The sequence below is a fragment of the Pseudochaenichthys georgianus genome, chromosome 15, assembly GCF_902827115.2.
Source record: "Pseudochaenichthys georgianus chromosome 15, fPseGeo1.2, whole genome shotgun sequence".
Taxonomy (NCBI): Eukaryota; Metazoa; Chordata; class Actinopteri; order Perciformes; family Channichthyidae; genus Pseudochaenichthys; species Pseudochaenichthys georgianus.
In genome coordinates, this window is record NC_047517.1 from 1,677,847 (window position 1) to 1,694,311 (window position 16,465).

Here is a 16,465-nt window from a genome sequence, read left to right on the forward strand (position 1 = left end):
CCCTGTCCCTTCTCTCCCGCCCTGCTTTCTGTCTTTTATTCACCAGGTGATTTAACCTTTAAGTCCCTCTCGTTACTTCTGCACCTCTGAGCATATCCCCGGCCATGGACACAGGTTACTAATTCAACAGGTCCTTTAAAGCTGCCACACGAGTATCGGGTTCTCTGCTCCTCAGCTGCCCCTCACTCTGCTATAATTCCCTCAATTGTGACAGGTTGACCTCTACCACACGCACGCATGCACACACACATGCACACACACACACACACACACAGATGTGCTTCACTTGCTTAGTAATAATCCCCCCTCTTCCTCTACTTCACCAGTTCACATGTGGTTGTGGAGAGTCTGTGTTAATAGGGATTCACACATGGATATACATTTATAAAAAAGACAGTGTAACTTCAATGTATCTGTTTATTGGTCAAAAGGTTTCTGGAGACTCTTGCAGTAGGAGCTATGTGTTTTTATTTTTCTTATTTTTAGACAGTTTATGACAACAAATCTCAGACTCAAGACATTTGTCAAGAAGTGTAACTATTTTAAAATCATTGCTGGCTATTTTAATAATTATAAGAGCTTTCCATCAAATGTAAAAAAAAGGATCCAAAGGGAGCTTTTGTTAAATAAAAAAGATTGTATTGAACCTTTTAATGTTTGACTCTGCATCGTTCACTTGTATCATGTGTGTCAGGTCAACATGGAAACTGCCCGCTTCTTCAAGTCTGACTTTGAGGAAAATGGCTCCATGGACAACGTCTGCCTTTTCCTCAACCTGGCCAACGACCCCACGTAAGATCCAATCAGAAAGGATCTCAATGAGACAGTGTTTGGCTTACTTGTTTTTTACATTATGTTTATCGTCTTAACATTCTTAAATGTATCGCTAGTCTTTAAAAGACAAGTTGGAAACACATTTAATTAAGTTGTTGTGAACAATAGAATAACTGATCTTTTTCTGTGACCAATCAGCATCGAGCGTATCATCACCCCTCGCCTGGCGCTCACCTCAGCAGAGTACCTGGCCTATCAGTGTGAGAAGCATGTGCTGGTCATCCTCACCGACATGAGCTCCTACGCTGAGGCTCTCAGAGAGGTGACCACTCCTCTGTCTCGCATGCACTTCACCATCCGGAGTGTCAGCAGTGTGTGTGGTGTAGGCGCTGCTGGAAGCTAGCGGGAAGGCACCCGATGTGTTTCAGTGTTTGTATATCGTCACAGCTGAACATTTTGTTATGTACCTAAAAGTGCATGGAACTATCCCAGGCTTGATGTGCTTCAATCCTTAAACATAGAATGTTTAGGACAGGCCTTTTTTTTTTTTTACAAGATCTACAAATCTCTCCGACTGTATCTGGCTATGGAAAAACCATATTAATATAAACTACAAAGCATTCATATGATCCATCTCAGAGATGGCTCATTTGAACCCTCGACCAAACCGACACAACTCTCTTTATTCTCCGTCAGCAGAAAGGCTCTTTGGCACAAGGAAAGGTTTTAAAAAACTAAAAGGAGAAAGGTGGGCACACTTTTATCTTGTAGCCATCAAGGTAACCAAAGCAAGCGGTGCATCTGAATGAATCCTACATGGGGTCAAAGATTGATTCATCATGTCTATATTGATTATTATTATTAAAAGTGAGTCCGTCTTACGTTCCGAGTTCTCTGACATGTCTGGTCTCTCAAGTATAGCCCAATTAAACACACTTACATGTCAGAGTTACTCTTTCTCAGTAAATATTGAAGTCCACATATTGGCCTTTATAGATCCCCTGTGCAAGCTGTCTGAGCTGGCCTCTCGACCCCAGTTATTCTGCCCTCCCATAACACAATGATGCCAGAAGTTTAGTTTTCAATGATACAAATGATGACTAGTATGTGAACTGCACAGTAAAGGCTGTACGATCCCCTGCAGCAAACTACAGAGAACAATAAAGAGAAAACGCCATCACCGCTCTGATTGAACTGATAGCTCCGCTCTAAACACAGAGTTGGTTAGCACGCTAGCATGTTCTCGTACCGACACTTCAGTGGCCTCTCCTCCGCTCTGTGTCGAGAGGAGACACTGTTTGAACAAAGCCCACATGGCCACAGTATCCAGTATGATGCTCAGGACTGGCAGCATGTGCACATAACACACCGGTGTGGATTCTCTGCAGCATTAGCACCAAGGTGATGCACTAACTCAAGTCTTGTGCTCTCTGCTGAAGGGAAGATAATGTGTCCTTTATTCATCCCTTCATCTTTGTCCCGTTGGCTTCTAAAGGAAATGCCCCCTGCCAATGTCCCCCTCTCCCCTTGTGGCGAGGGGTCAGAGCCCCCCCTCACTCCTCTGTAATAACCCTTTTATGTTGTACAGTTGGCTGTCTCAAGGCGCTGGCAGCACAATGGCGTTTTTAAATGGTTCATGTGCATACGTCCCTTCCTGCTTTCGCTCTTCATAACCTTGGCAGATGCACACAGCAGCAACATTCAGCTAAGACTTCTTCAGCCTGATGGGTGTTAGAGCAGCGACAAAGAGCCAGGAGGACATAACATGCATCTGCTGTTCCATTCATGCATGTGAAGGTTGAGTATTTAGCCTGCCCATCAACCGTTGGATCCCAGCATGAATGGGACACACTTTCTTTCCCTCTGTTCCCGTTTCAATTGACTTTGGGAACAAGGAATTGCTTTGGTCCTTTTTGTAGAAGACCTGAAAACAGAAGGGATCTTTTCAACCTCTTGCGAAGCCTACTAAAAGAGTCACTCGACTCCTACAGTAAATGCTTTTAGTTTATCTATTCAGCAAGATTATGTTTTACTTTAGATTTAAAAATTAAATATCTGTTATCATGACTGGAAATGAATCAAGCCGGTCTACCCAATAGGTCTGGACGGCTAGACTTGTATTTCTATAACATGTGCAAGGTGTTCCTTTACTGACCATCTCTTATCGAGTGTCTATTCTATTGTGGCAGTTTACAGTGATTGGAGTATTTACCATTCAAGATCCGTTTTTAAATAGTGCATACTTGATTTCAGACGACAAAATAAACTTGGTTTACTGGCAGCCACCATCTTTGGTTTTTAGAAACAACTGTCCCCTGCTGTTTTCATTAACCCATGATAGGTCCGCTGACTCGGTTGATAAGCTTCCTGCTGTCATCTCACCTCCTAGCTGGTGAACAGAGTGCAGCACTTAGCAGCTACAGCCACATATTCTCCTGAAGACTTGATGCAGAGCTAAAAGAGTGAATCTTGGCAAATCATTCATCATGTTGTAGTGGGACAATAGTTTGCCACAGTACATGATCATGTTCAGCTTGTTCTTGTGTTCTCAAGTAGTCACAGGTGAATTGATGACAACGTACATGCAACAGTGTTCCCTTAGCTTTTGTTCTTGCAGCACTCACTCACTCACCACCCTCTCCTCCCCTTCAGGTTTCTGCTGCCCGAGAGGAAGTGCCCGGCCGTAGAGGTTTTCCCGGCTACATGTACACTGATCTGGCTACCATCTACGAGCGTGCCGGCCGGGTGGAGGGCAGAAACGGCTCCATCACACAGATCCCTATTCTGACCATGCCCAATGACGGTGAGAGGAGATGAGCTTTCTGCTTTGAGTTGGACCAAGATCACATCTTCACAGCTGTCAAAGCAGTGTTTATATATTTATATATATGTATTTTTTTCTTTTCTTTCAGTATGGTCTTGCAGATTTTACTTTAAGTCATTCATTTAATTACTGTAGTGGGCTTCTCAAATAGACGGAGACATTTTTGATGCTTGCAGTAACCATGGCAACACATATGAAGAGCCTACTTTTATTTAGTTGAACAGGAGTCCCCCATTCGAGCATTACAGGGAGGTGATTGTCGGCTTTTACTAAACACTGCCACGGTTCCCAAGAGCTCTGTGCTCTGGATTTAGAGTTGAGGTGTTTAAAAGGGGAAGCTGACAGACTTTCTGTCCCGTGTGTGTATCACATTATTTTATATCAGCGAATTTGAATTGTCTCGAAAGAAGGTTCTTCACTGTAACTGAGGCTTTATGAAAGTGTTGACAGTGATGAACTGCAGGGATAAAGGGTAGTGGTGGTCTAATGGATAGTGAGGTGGGCTGAAGATCAGAAGGTTGTGAGTTGAAATCCTGCCAGGAACACCACCACTAGTGTGCCCTTGAGTAAGGCACTTAGTTACTCCAGGGAGAATGTCCCTGTAAGTCGCTTTGGATAAAAGCGTCAGCTAAATGAAATGTTAAATGTAAATAAAGGCACAGTTATATGGGGTATATGTTGTGATTTGTTGTGACATTTGTTTGTCTCTAACAGATATCACCCATCCTATTCCTGACCTGACTGGATACATCACAGAGGGGCAGGTGTATGTTGACAGGCAGCTGCACAACAGACAGGTACTCACCAGCTCTTTGTAAAACTGTCTCTTTAAAACCACATCCATCTCGATTCCAGGTTGGATGCTTTCAGTGTTAACTTATTTTCAGTATGCCCATGATGTACTGCTCATTTAGCTGTACATGTATACATGGAGTGATTACTAGTCACTACCTATAGTGGGGTCAGTTAACGAGCATCAACTAATACAACACCAATTCCATTCTTAGCCATTTTCCAAACCTTTTAATAAAGCGAACATGCTAATAAGAATGGATAGAGGACCAAGGAATTCATTTCATTTCATTTCAAACCTTTATTTATACAGATAAATCCCATTGAGATCATTGATCTCTTTTTCAAGGGAGACCTGCTCAAGTAGTTCCACATGAAACATAAAAGCATAAACAGAACAACAAAAGGACATCATCCAGCATCATGTACATAGTTATCCACATAAACAGGTACCAATAGCTTCTGATTGACTAGCATCCAACCGAGCTTTAAAACATTTAGTGGCACCAGATTGCTCAGTTTCCATTTAATTTGCAGACTATTCCAAGACAGAGGAGCTGCATCTAAAAGCTGTCTTCCCTAAGACAGTCCTAGCAGTTGGCACATTTAATAAAACCACAGCATTCGATCTCAGGCAGTAGCCACTTACAATTCTCCGTGAGATCAGGGAGCAGATATAAGATGGAAGTTTCCCTAACATGGCTTTGTATATAAAGACGTACCAGTGACTGAGCCTCCGTACAGTTAGTGAAGGCAAACCAGCACTTGCATACAGGGTACAGTGATGGGTTAATGCTTTACAGTCAGTCACACATCTCAGAGCACGGTGATACGCAGCATCTAACTGGACCAGCCAATGGGCAGGTGCATTCATATAGACCAGATCCCCAGAGTCCAGCACAGGTCAAAGGTCACAGAGCCTCTTCCTGGCCTCAAGCGAGAAACAGGACTTGTTCCTGTAGAAGAAACCTAGCCTAACCCTCAGTTTTTTCAGCAGGTTATTGACATGGAGTTTAAAAGAGAGACAATCATCAAGCCAGATACCCAGGTATTTGTAACAGGCAACAACTTCAAGTTTTGTTCCTTGCGTAGTTACAATATCTAAAACAGGCTCTGGTGTCTTTTAGCTTTAGAAAAGAGCATTACCTTGGTTTGATCCACATTTAAAAGAAGCTTTAGTTCAGAGAGCTGAGTCTGAATAGTGTTAAAAACAGCCTGTAATTTAACACCAGCCTCCTTAATGGAGGGACCTGCACAATACATCACAGTATCATCCGCATAAAAATGTAAAGTAGCTTCATCCACATTATCACCTACGCTGTTAATATATATGGAGAATAAAAGTGGTCCTAAAACAGAACCTTGTGGTACACCATTAGAAATGTTTAACCACTCAGAAGACAGTCCATCAAAGTGAACACATTGGGACCTTTCAGAGAGGTAGTTCACAAACCACCCACTGCAAGGCTGCATAATGTTCATATATTCTGAGCTTTTTAATGTCAAGATATTTATATTTTACAACACAAAGCAATCTGAAACTAATAATATCCAATTCCCCCATAGGTCTTTGTTTTACTTCAATTCTTTTCAAAAGAACCCGTCATGCTTTAGAGTTCTAAACGGGAAGAATAAAGTTGTCATTTAGCTGTGGGCTACAACTTGAGAAGTGTTTCTTTGACACATTCTGCATTAACAATACATTAATCACAAAATGTCCTACTGATTTTCAGATCTACCCACCCATTAATGTGTTGCCCTCACTGTCCCGTCTGATGAAGTCAGCCATTGGGGAGGGGATGACCAGGAAGGACCACGCTGACGTTTCAAACCAGCTGGTAACACATCTCACTTGTTGTCCATAAATAATGCATCCTGTGACCCGGAGTCAAGGTTTTTCCTTTGAACAGAAATCAGATTTAAACTAAAAGCCGATGATAATATATGGAGGAGAAATGATGTTTAACAAGATTCCTTTGTTCGCCATCGTTTGAAGTGATTTTCACTATAAAAAAATGTATGTTCCTGTCTACAGTATGCCTGTTATGCCATTGGTAAGGACGTCCAGGCCATGAAGGCTGTGGTGGGAGAAGAAGCCCTCACCTCGGATGATCTGCTCTACCTGGAGTTCCTGCAGAAGTTTGAGAAGAACTTCATTGCTCAGGGTAGGAACAAGCTTAGGGAACCACTCGCATCTTTTCAACCTAATTTCCATGTCTTAGTTAGAGAGGTAATTCATCTAGACTAGGGGTCTCCAACACGTCGATCGCGAGCTACCGGTAGCTCGCGATCCCTCAATAAGTAGCTCGCCAAGCAAATCCAAAATGTAAAAAATACACACAAAAAAAGGGAAATGTAATTGAAAGAATCTACCTTATGCATAAATGAAACCTCAATCATAGCGAACTCTATCTACTTAGTACAACTCTATATCTATCCAACACCCCTCCTCCCCCCACCCCACAATGAATATCACGTTCTTGCTTGATTTGCGGGACCAGCGTTGCCGTCGGGAAGAAAAGCAATGTGGAGCAGCAGCTCACCACTTCATAAGGAGTGTGACCGTGACACTTTGCGAAATCCCATTTGTGTCCCCCCACTTTACAAATATGTTTTGAGAGAGAGAGACCCCCCACTCCTACCACCACAAAGCCCAAGAGTCCCCTCTCTCAGCTGGTCCTGACACTCTGTTCACAAACCGGTTCAAACTGTGATCAGGACCAGGCTGAGCCCACATCTATTAGAGTCAACCAGATTATAACAAAACTACCTCACTTATAGGAACACTAAATCCCAAACACAAAGTCAAATGCAATGCTATCTGGCCCTTCTTCTTCTTCTTTCGTGTAATGTCAGAGGTCCAACTCGGTGTCATGTCGCCATGCCCGCATCTCTGGTCCTAAGTCGAAGAGGCTGGCTTCAGAGGGTGGTCTATATAAAGGGCAGGTGGTTATTATATGTTCGGCAGTCTGTTCAGGGTCACCGCACTCGCATGCCAGGCCCCACTTCTTCATTGATGTTTTGAAGCGACCAACCCCAGTTCGTAGGCGGTTTAGTGTGGTCCATTGCCGGCGAGGTAGGTTGTCTCCTCTTATGGCGCCATCTCCTGGGTCCCAGATGTAGCGATGGATGCGGGAGGGCCCGGCTAGCTCACACTCCTGCTTCCAAGCAGCCGCCAACCATGCATCTCTGGAGAGGTCCTCAGAGGTGGAATTGAGAATCTCTTGTGCTGCCTTGTTGAAGGGGAGGCGGGACTTGAGCCTACTTAGGGGCGCTGCTCTCGTTGTCGTGTTATGCAGGATGTGCCAGTCATGCTTTTGGGCTTTCCTGGCCAGGGCGAGGGTGGCAGCCTCCAGTCGGAGGCCGGCCGGAGCTATTCCTGCGAGGACTACACAGGGAGGGACACAAGGGTAGGCTTCAAACATCCAGTTATAATCCTGAGGGCGTTGTTGATGACTACGTCAACCTTACTTGCGTGAGGGCTTCTGCTCCAGGTTGGGGTGCAGTATTCCGCTGCAGAGAAGACCAGGGCTTGGGTCGATATTCGCAGCGTCTTAGCGCAGGCTCCCCAGGTTGTTCCAGCGAGGCGGCGGATCAGCGCGACCCTTGATGTTACCTTGGCCTTGACTTCTTCAAGGTGTTGTTTGAAGGACAGTGTCCGATCCAGACGCACACCGAGGTACTTCGGGGGTTGCTGGACCGCACCTCAAGTTCGCTCCTAGCTTCTCTAGTGCTAAGATGGTATGCCGCTGCAACTGTCTTTCCGATGTTGAGCTGTAGACGCCACCTTTGAAAGTATGCTACCAGGGTGCCCAGGTCGTCGTTAAGGCCATCTTCCATTGCTTTCCAAGTTGGTCGTCTCAGCATGATGGCTAGATCGTCTGCATAGCCGTACTTTCTGGATGTTGTGTCAGGTAGGTCATGTACATAAATGTTGAACAGCATCGGCGAGAGAACCGACCCCTGCGGAACACCGTTCCTTAGTCTTCTGAGCCTACTGCGTTGGCCATTGCTGGTCTGGAGGACAAAGCTGCGGTTGGTAAGCGTCTCCATGATGAACTTAACCATATGCCGGTCTGGTATTGTCCTCAACAGCTTCAGGTGGAGTCCACGGTGTCATATGCGGCAGTCAGGTTCAGATACACTACCCCAGCTTTCTCATTGTCCTGGAAGCTGTCTTCGATGTCCTGAGAGATTAGCGTTACCTGGTCCACTGTTGACCTGCCACGTCGAAAATCAGCTTGTTCTCGTGGAAGCTGTGAGTCCACCACTGGCTCGATCCGGCTATGGATCATCCTCTCCAAAATCTTGAATGGGACACAGAGCAGCGAGATGGGTCTGTATGACTTTGGGTCTTCCGCAGGTTTATTTGGCGGCGCCAGGTCTTTGGGAGCTTTGACTTCCGGTAGCACGACGAGAAGAATGCACAGAGCCAGCCAGATGTTGTTGTGCTCTGGTGGGTGACGAACTCCGGGTGGATGTTGTCGCGGCCCGGAGATTTGCCTGGCTTGAGCTTACTTATGGCCTCACTGATTTCATCGGCTGTAAAGTCTCCCGAGAGGTTGGAGTCGACACTGTCTGCTCCCAGGATGGAAGACACCTCGCGCGATGTCAGTCGGGCGAAGTCTTTGTCTGTGTCCGGGAAGTTGCCGGTCTTCAGGAGCTGGGATGCGATGGCATCTGCTGTGACAGGGCACCTGGGGGGCGTTGTATTTCTGCCTGTAAGCTGGTTGATGGTCTGCCACGCCTTACGACTAGAGTGGGTGAAGTCGATTGATTCGATGACTTTTGTCCATCTGGTCCTGCGGGTGACGTCCAGCCTCTGGAGCAGTGCTGTTGCAGTCACGGCCACCTCTTCTCTGGAGCTAGCCCTTTGGTGGTCACACAGAAGATGGCTGCACTCCTCGTCCCAACCCGGGATGTAGTTCCTGTTATAGCCACGCGAATGGTCTTCTTTGCCGCACCCAGGAGGACCTCGCAGTAGGCTGCGTCCGCATCGGCTGCCTCTGGGTCTGGCAGACCAGCTGACCTTCTTGCCGTCTCCTCAACAAATGACTCCCAGTTGGCCTTTCGAAAGTTCCATCGTTTGACAGGTTTCCCTGGTACCGGTTGCACCAGTGCTGGAATTTTAATGATGGCCGGTCGGTGATGTGAGCGGGGGAACCTGCCCAGGACGCGTCTCTCCGGTTTCGGGTCGTTACTGCGGCAGATGGCGAAGGCCAGGTCCGGGTTGGTGGAGGTGTTCCAGCGTGCAGAGAAGAAGGTTGAAGGCTCCTACAGTAGTAGTATCTGGCCCTAAAAAGACAGTACACTGTGGCAGCCTGCCTGACCACAGTGACTGATCTTAAACACAGGAAGGTGCTGACAAAGTACAGACTGACTTGGGGGGGAGAGAGAGAGAGAGAGACTCCCTTTCATCTGAGTGTTGAGAGCTGAATTCATGTTGTGCTCAAAGTGCACCAGATTGATGCATTTCACTTCAACATTTAAAAACAAATCTTCCTGGGGGTGCATGCCCCCGGACCCCCCAAGAGGAGGTGAGGACCCCCCTAGAGGAGGTGAGGTCCACCCCCAAATAAAGCAGGTTAAAATAATTAGATTGAATACATGTTGTTTTAGTAAACATTGGAAACGGGTCCCACAGACCCAAACAGCACACAGAGGTTAAAGGTCAGCATATCATAATGTAAAAATGTGCTAAATATATACACTGCAAAAAACAAAAAAAGATGTGACCCCTGATGTAGATAAATAAAAATAGTAGATAATAATAAATAGTAATATAATATTACAGGGTGTCCGCGGGGTCTTAAAAAGTATTAAAAGTTGATCAATCAATTTAGTGAAAATTAAGGCTATTAAAGAAGTTTTTTAAAGTATGAAACGGCATTTTCCAAGGTATTAAGAAGGTCCACAGCAACGACAACATGAAACACCCTTTAATTTACTGAAACAACATGTCGGGAAACCCCCTCAAAGCGGCCCCATGCATAGCGTGCCATACTATGCTGCTTCTTATTTTAAGTTTCGTTGCCTTGCTCCGCTCTGTGTGGGGGGGGGGGGGGGGTGTTATCTGCTGGTGGACTACCTGAGAGATATACAGCAGGAGAACACGCCATCCACCGTGGAGAATAAACAGAAGGGCAACCATGACAACCATGCTCCGAGGTCTTCTTCGCTGCTTTTGGTGTATTTTGTGGCGGCAGCAGCGCCACTTACAGGCCTGGCATATGTACGACAGCGTTTCCAGCATTTCCAGCGGTCTAGTGTGAACGGACACGTTAATGAATCGAATGCGTGTGAACGGAAGACTTTTTTGCGTTTGCGTATACATGCGTTTTACTGTATGCGTCCTCGTGGAGCCGGGGTCTAAGCCAATCTATATCCGGTCACAGAGATCTGCTATTTTAAAGTAAGGTCAACACATATCGACCCTAAATATAGTCTATATTAAGAACGAGAAAAGTCTTAACATATATATATATATCGTTTTTTGTAAACATATGACAAATGTGTGAGGGGGATGACGTCAGAGCATCGTCCTATGTGCCGGGCTTAGCCCCGGACAGCCCCAGCCCAATTTAACCCCTGGGTATTTGTGAGGGAGCTCCTATATGGCATGACCCCGCTGAAGCTCATGAAGTTTAATATATTTCATAGTTCAAAGTTTTGTCAATTATTTTGTTTATTGGTCAAATACTGGTTTCTACTGGTTTCTGAGGAGTTGTACTGGAATGAAAGAGCACAGAGTCCAGAAGCAACAAAGCAGCACGCTGCATTAAACCTGACCTTCACAGAGAGGTTGCAGTTCATGTGGAGAGGAGGCTTCAGCAGTCTGTCTGCACTCTGTTTAGTTGAGCTATCTTACAATCAATATAGTAAATGTGAGGTAAAGTGTGTCGCCAATGTAACCGGTTAGAACTCGAAGTTGCGATGAGGTCTTAAAATGTATGGAAAGGGTCTTAAAAAAGGTCTTAAAAGGTATTAAATCTGACTTCAGGATTCCTGCATATACCCTGTGTTAAGAGGGTTACCCGGCAACCACTGTCTCTTTACAAAGGCAGCCTTCACTCACTCTCTGTATATAAGCTGATTATTCACTTGACAGAACGTTTATCACCAACCATTTCTGTAGTTAAGAAATCAGTCGAGGCATAATTCAAGTAAAAATATTGAATATTTTCTGGTTCCCGCTTCTCAAATTTGAGTTTGTAATTTGTTTTGTTCTGTTGGTCAGACAAAGCTTCATTTTAATAAAAACATGACCTTTGGCTTTAGGTCAGACTTTACAGGTCAGGGAGGCACGGCGGAAGTGATTTGAGGGTCGGGTTCTTTTTATACCGGCACCCACCGAACATCACAAGAGCCAATCCGCATGCCCAAACCTGTTAATGATGCGCCAACAAGAATGAATAAACCCGACCAGTAAATATGCATTTGAGTAGACGATTGTTAAGACTGAGACAAGGACAGACGGAGCGTCTCTGTCCCACATCACTGCAGGGAAAAAACCAAAAGGCAGATGGCAGGGCATCTAGACCACCATAAGGACTTTGGTTTCAAGACTCCGACAGGGGCCACTGTGGCCCCCGGGACATTCCTTCTCTTTAATAGACAACCTTTAATGAGTTTGCACTATGTCACTATTTCTAGCACTTTTCTCTAAAGTATTCAACATTATTAACGTTTTATAAATGTTGGAATGATTTCGTATTCAACTAAACACCAAGTACAACTGAGACTTTACATTGGAAACGAAAGTATTATTTTGACTGGACGATGGTGCTAGTCACATGACCGCCAACACATTTAAATTCTTCCTGAGGAACTGTGAATGTCTGAAACAAGACATTAGTGTTGTCACAATACCTACGTCTTTGTTTCGATACAAGTCAAGAATTGCGATTTCTGTCTTAAATGCCATGTGTTTATTGTGCTTTATTTCAAACATGTTTCAGTCATAACACAAACTTTTGAACAATAAATAAAATACATTTTAAAGCAATGGCATTCAAGTGTGAAGAAGGGCAGGGGTGGGGAACCTCCGGCCTCCGAGCCGTATACGGTCCGCAAGACCATTTGATATGGCCCTCGAGGTCATTTATAAACACACTAAAACATTTGAGTTCAATCATTTGTACGGCCCTCGGAGGATGTTGTACAAATTGAAATGGCCCTTGAGAGGAAAAAGGTCCCCCACCCCGGTATTAGGGTCATATCGCTATCCCTTTAAGAGAGAGAGGGGTGCGTGTGTGCATGGTAGAGCGAGAGGTGTGGAGTGTCTTCAAAGTTAGATCTGTAACAAAAAAGACCTTAATAAACCAACGGCCAGCTCGCCGGTCGCCTTATTGAACAGTGGGTTATTGAACCCGAAGTCTGTTGCTTTGGCTGGAAGACTGCAGAGAGTCATCCCCTGTTTTCCTCGACTACGGTCTGGGAGCCGACGGGAAGGTTTAACACAAGAATCCAGATGAACTAACACAGCATCATCTCAACAGACCGTCTTAGAGGCGCTGACGGGCTGCAGGGAGTGGAAGCAGAGCGCTGACACACAGGCAATACTGCTCTTATTAGAACAATGTCATTCTTAAAGTACCGGTACTAATGAAATGGAGGAATCGTAACGGTTTTAACGGCAGGGTATCGCGATACCATTCTAGTATCGGTGCACCGTGAAACACTACAGGACATTCTTTGTACAGATTCCACCTAATGAACGTTACTGAGGAGTTGTTGCTACGCAGATGGGAACCGGAACATGAAAAGATGCAGGTTTTAAAATCTCATACAAAGTCCTTGATAAAGAATTGTTGTCATGCCAAAAACAATTTGTGAGGTTGCTGTGGTCACAATAAAAGCTCTTGGTATGGTGCCCTTGAAAAACACATTGAATGATGTTGTTATGATTTGAAAACTCCAGCATGACCTGGAGAGCACATATTTCTATTGAGTAAGCATAAGATTACCCATAGTGCCCTTCTGTCAGACCGTGTTCTAACCACTTGTAGGCAGATTGTACCTTTACTCTCTGTATAACTTACAGTCTACATCTCAATCTTAACATTGTTATCTATTTAGAAGATTTTACACACCACACAAAATAAAACCCCTTCCTCCCGTCCTCCTCTGCCCCCCCATCCCTACAACGCCCATCAGTTTGTCGTGTGTCTGGACTTTATCGAAGTAGAGTTTTGTAAACACTGACCGCATGCCAGCTTTTGGTTCGTCACTTATGCAACTTTAACTAAATGAGGCGTGGGAAGTATGATCTGGTTCTCTGCTAGTGCTGTTCTGTGGCTGAGGATCATACTCTTCAGATACGCACACACGATACCACAATTAAACCTCTGACGAGACGTTTAACCGGGTTTACCGCATTATTTTGGTGTAAACTCTTAGCCCTTATTTACCTCACTTGCAGTCGCCGGCAGCTGTTTGTATTGTTTAAATAGATTCTCTGCACTTCCTGCTGAGCACACGCTAGACGGACACTGCTGGCGAACATAGTATATCAGCAGGTGGTGGAGACCAAACTAGAGCTACCAGTAGAGCAAATATTAGACTTAATTAAAAAAAGAAATATGTTGCTCTTTGTCTGCTGCTTCTAGAAATCAGCCAGATGTGAAACAGTTCTAATCCTGCAGCTTTAACACTAAATGTTTTGACATCTCTTCCTTCACGGACATGTTCCTGAACATCTCAGCTGGATGAGATGTTCAGTAGAAGAGACAGGAGAGTGCGTTGTGTTTGCTTACCAGCAGCGTTGTGCTCTTGCTCCTCAGGCCCGTACGACAACCGGACCGTGTATGAAACCCTGGACATCGGCTGGCAGCTGCTGCGAATCTTCCCCAAGGAGATGCTCAAGAGGATTCCTCAGAGCACCCTGGCTGAGTTTTACCCCAGGGAGTCTGCGGCCCGTCACTGAGGCACAGCGGAGGGTTCCCTGCTCCCCCCCCCATCCTCCTCCCCCCCCATCCTCCTCCCCCTCTGTTCATTTCTTTCTTCTCACCCTACAGCCCAAACCTCACCTCCTCTTCTCCACTGTTCTTATCACCTCCAGTTTATCTTCTTCTTAATCAACTCACCCCCACTTCCCTACCCTGAGGGTACCCGGGGAAATAATACCCCCTTTCTGTAGATGTTCTGTAATGTAAGTGTCCAGAAGTTGTGTATGGGGTGTCTGTGCTTGTAATGTTTACCCCATTGATTGCAAAAACATGAACATATCCTTAAAATCATAAATGAGTTCTTATTTATTGGGGTGTGGTACTGCTGCACCCTCTCTCCTTTTCTTCTTTAAATACATCGATCTGCCACTTAAAGCAAGAGGTGTCCGACTGAGGAAAGATGTCTGAGCAGTCTGTATCAGTACTCATACATTTCTAATTTCATTGATACTGCCACAGATGGTGATTCAAGCCTACAAGCATCACAACATATACATGACATCATATTAGTATTTGCCTGAGGGTGGATATATAGTGGACTACTTATGTTCAGCACGCCCAGTCAGTGGCATCACAGTGGCATAAACTCAGATTATGAACAAGTTGCGCGTCCATAGTGACCAGGCAAACCTAGAGTCCAGATGTTTACCGTGCGTTGCCCCAACCCTTTCTTCCCTCTTGCTCCCTCTACCTACTCTGGAAGGAATACAGGGTGTTACTAAAGACATTCTGTGTTTTGTTGTTTTGATTTGTGTTACAAATATGAGTGTATATTAAACATTCCCATCTGTCTGAAAAAACGAATGCTTTGTTGTGCAAAAATAATGGTTTTGTGAGGTAACGTGTCCAAGAATAAATTAAATGATAAGTATGCGGTGTCATCTCGTAATTTGTTCAAAGGACTGACCCAACCTTGTACTACACGGTAAGGAAGTGGGTTCCTCTCTTGCACATGTAACCCACCTTTACAATCTAACATCCATGTGTAAAATGTTTCATTTTAGGAGCTCCAACAAGCCGTTTAGGACGGAGTGAATACACAGACTATACAGAGATGCTGTGAGAAACCAATGTGATTGTGGAACATTGAACAATGTAAATCTATTCTAGTAGACCTCAACAATGGAATTATGATCAGTAGAAATGGCCATGACATGGGACCTTTAAAGGTGGGGTAGGTAGTTTTGGAGAAACCAGCTTGAGTGCGCTAGAATTTGAAAATACACAGCCAGAAGAAATCGGCTACTTCCTTACAGAGCCCCTCCAACACACACGAACGTGCACATGACCAATGAGGGCACGAGATAAGTTTGTGCACAGATGGAAGGCTGACAGGCAGGTAGGCCATCCAGTTACTTTAGCCGGGCCGCTCAGATGATTGGTCGTGCTTTTTACAGCGCCACGGCTTCCACAGGTGACACTTTTTTTTATGGATTTTTTGTCAAAGCACTTCAGATATTCATCGGGATGTTCAGAGCATTGCATGGAATATACCTGGAGTTACGTACTGTAACCCAGCTTCTATGAGTATAGGCCATAGACTGTATATATAAATGGACGTAGTGTCCGTGACGTCACCCATAGGATTCTGCAGAGAAGCGTGGAGTCGGCCACTCGGCCCGTCCACACAGCGGCGTGCGTTGAAGCTTCCAACGCTTCTGCCCATTCACTTTGAATGGGGTGACGTCACTTTTAGCCGAACTGCATTTTGGGAAGCGACGTGGAGCGTAGCTGGCGTCAAAAGTTGAGCAATGTTCAACTTTTGACGCCTCGACGGAGGCCCGTTTATGCAAATCTGCCAGTACAGCGCTAGCCAATCAAACTGCGTGTATGCTGGGAGAGACTACGCAGGTCATTTCCTCATATTCCAAAAAATGGAGGGAAAATTAATTATAGCGGTCGTGAATCACCCGGTGCTGTTTGATCAGTCTCTGTTCATCTACCGGGATACAGACCGGAGGAGCGAGGCATGGAGGGAGGAGGCAGAGACAGTGGGTGGAACTGGTAGGTTTTCGCCAGTTTGGGGAGTTTATATTATATATGATATTCTGAACAAACTGTGCTGTTGTATTAGCTGTAACGTGTCTCTACTGTACTTAATTTAACATTGAATGGACAGCTTGCAGGC

The 16,465-nt window shown here is 45.1% G+C and overlaps 1 protein-coding gene across 1 annotated transcript in view; it reads left to right on the forward strand.

Annotated features, from left to right (window-relative positions):
* atp6v1ba (ATPase, H+ transporting, lysosomal, V1 subunit B, member a) overlaps positions 1 to 15,208 on the forward strand; it is a 51,680-nt gene extending 36,472 nt beyond the window's left edge. Inside the window, exons 8-14 of the mRNA XM_034100406.2 lie at positions 695 to 792; positions 973 to 1,096; positions 3,427 to 3,577; positions 4,313 to 4,395; positions 6,124 to 6,228; positions 6,426 to 6,555; positions 14,173 to 15,208. Of these exons, the coding sequence (XP_033956297.1) occupies positions 695 to 792; positions 973 to 1,096; positions 3,427 to 3,577; positions 4,313 to 4,395; positions 6,124 to 6,228; positions 6,426 to 6,555; positions 14,173 to 14,315 (834 nt within the window). The 3' untranslated portion in view covers positions 14,316 to 15,208. The remainder of the gene's footprint in view (positions 1 to 694; positions 793 to 972; positions 1,097 to 3,426; positions 3,578 to 4,312; positions 4,396 to 6,123; positions 6,229 to 6,425; positions 6,556 to 14,172) is intronic.
* Positions 15,209 to 16,465: the final 1,257 nt, after the last annotated feature.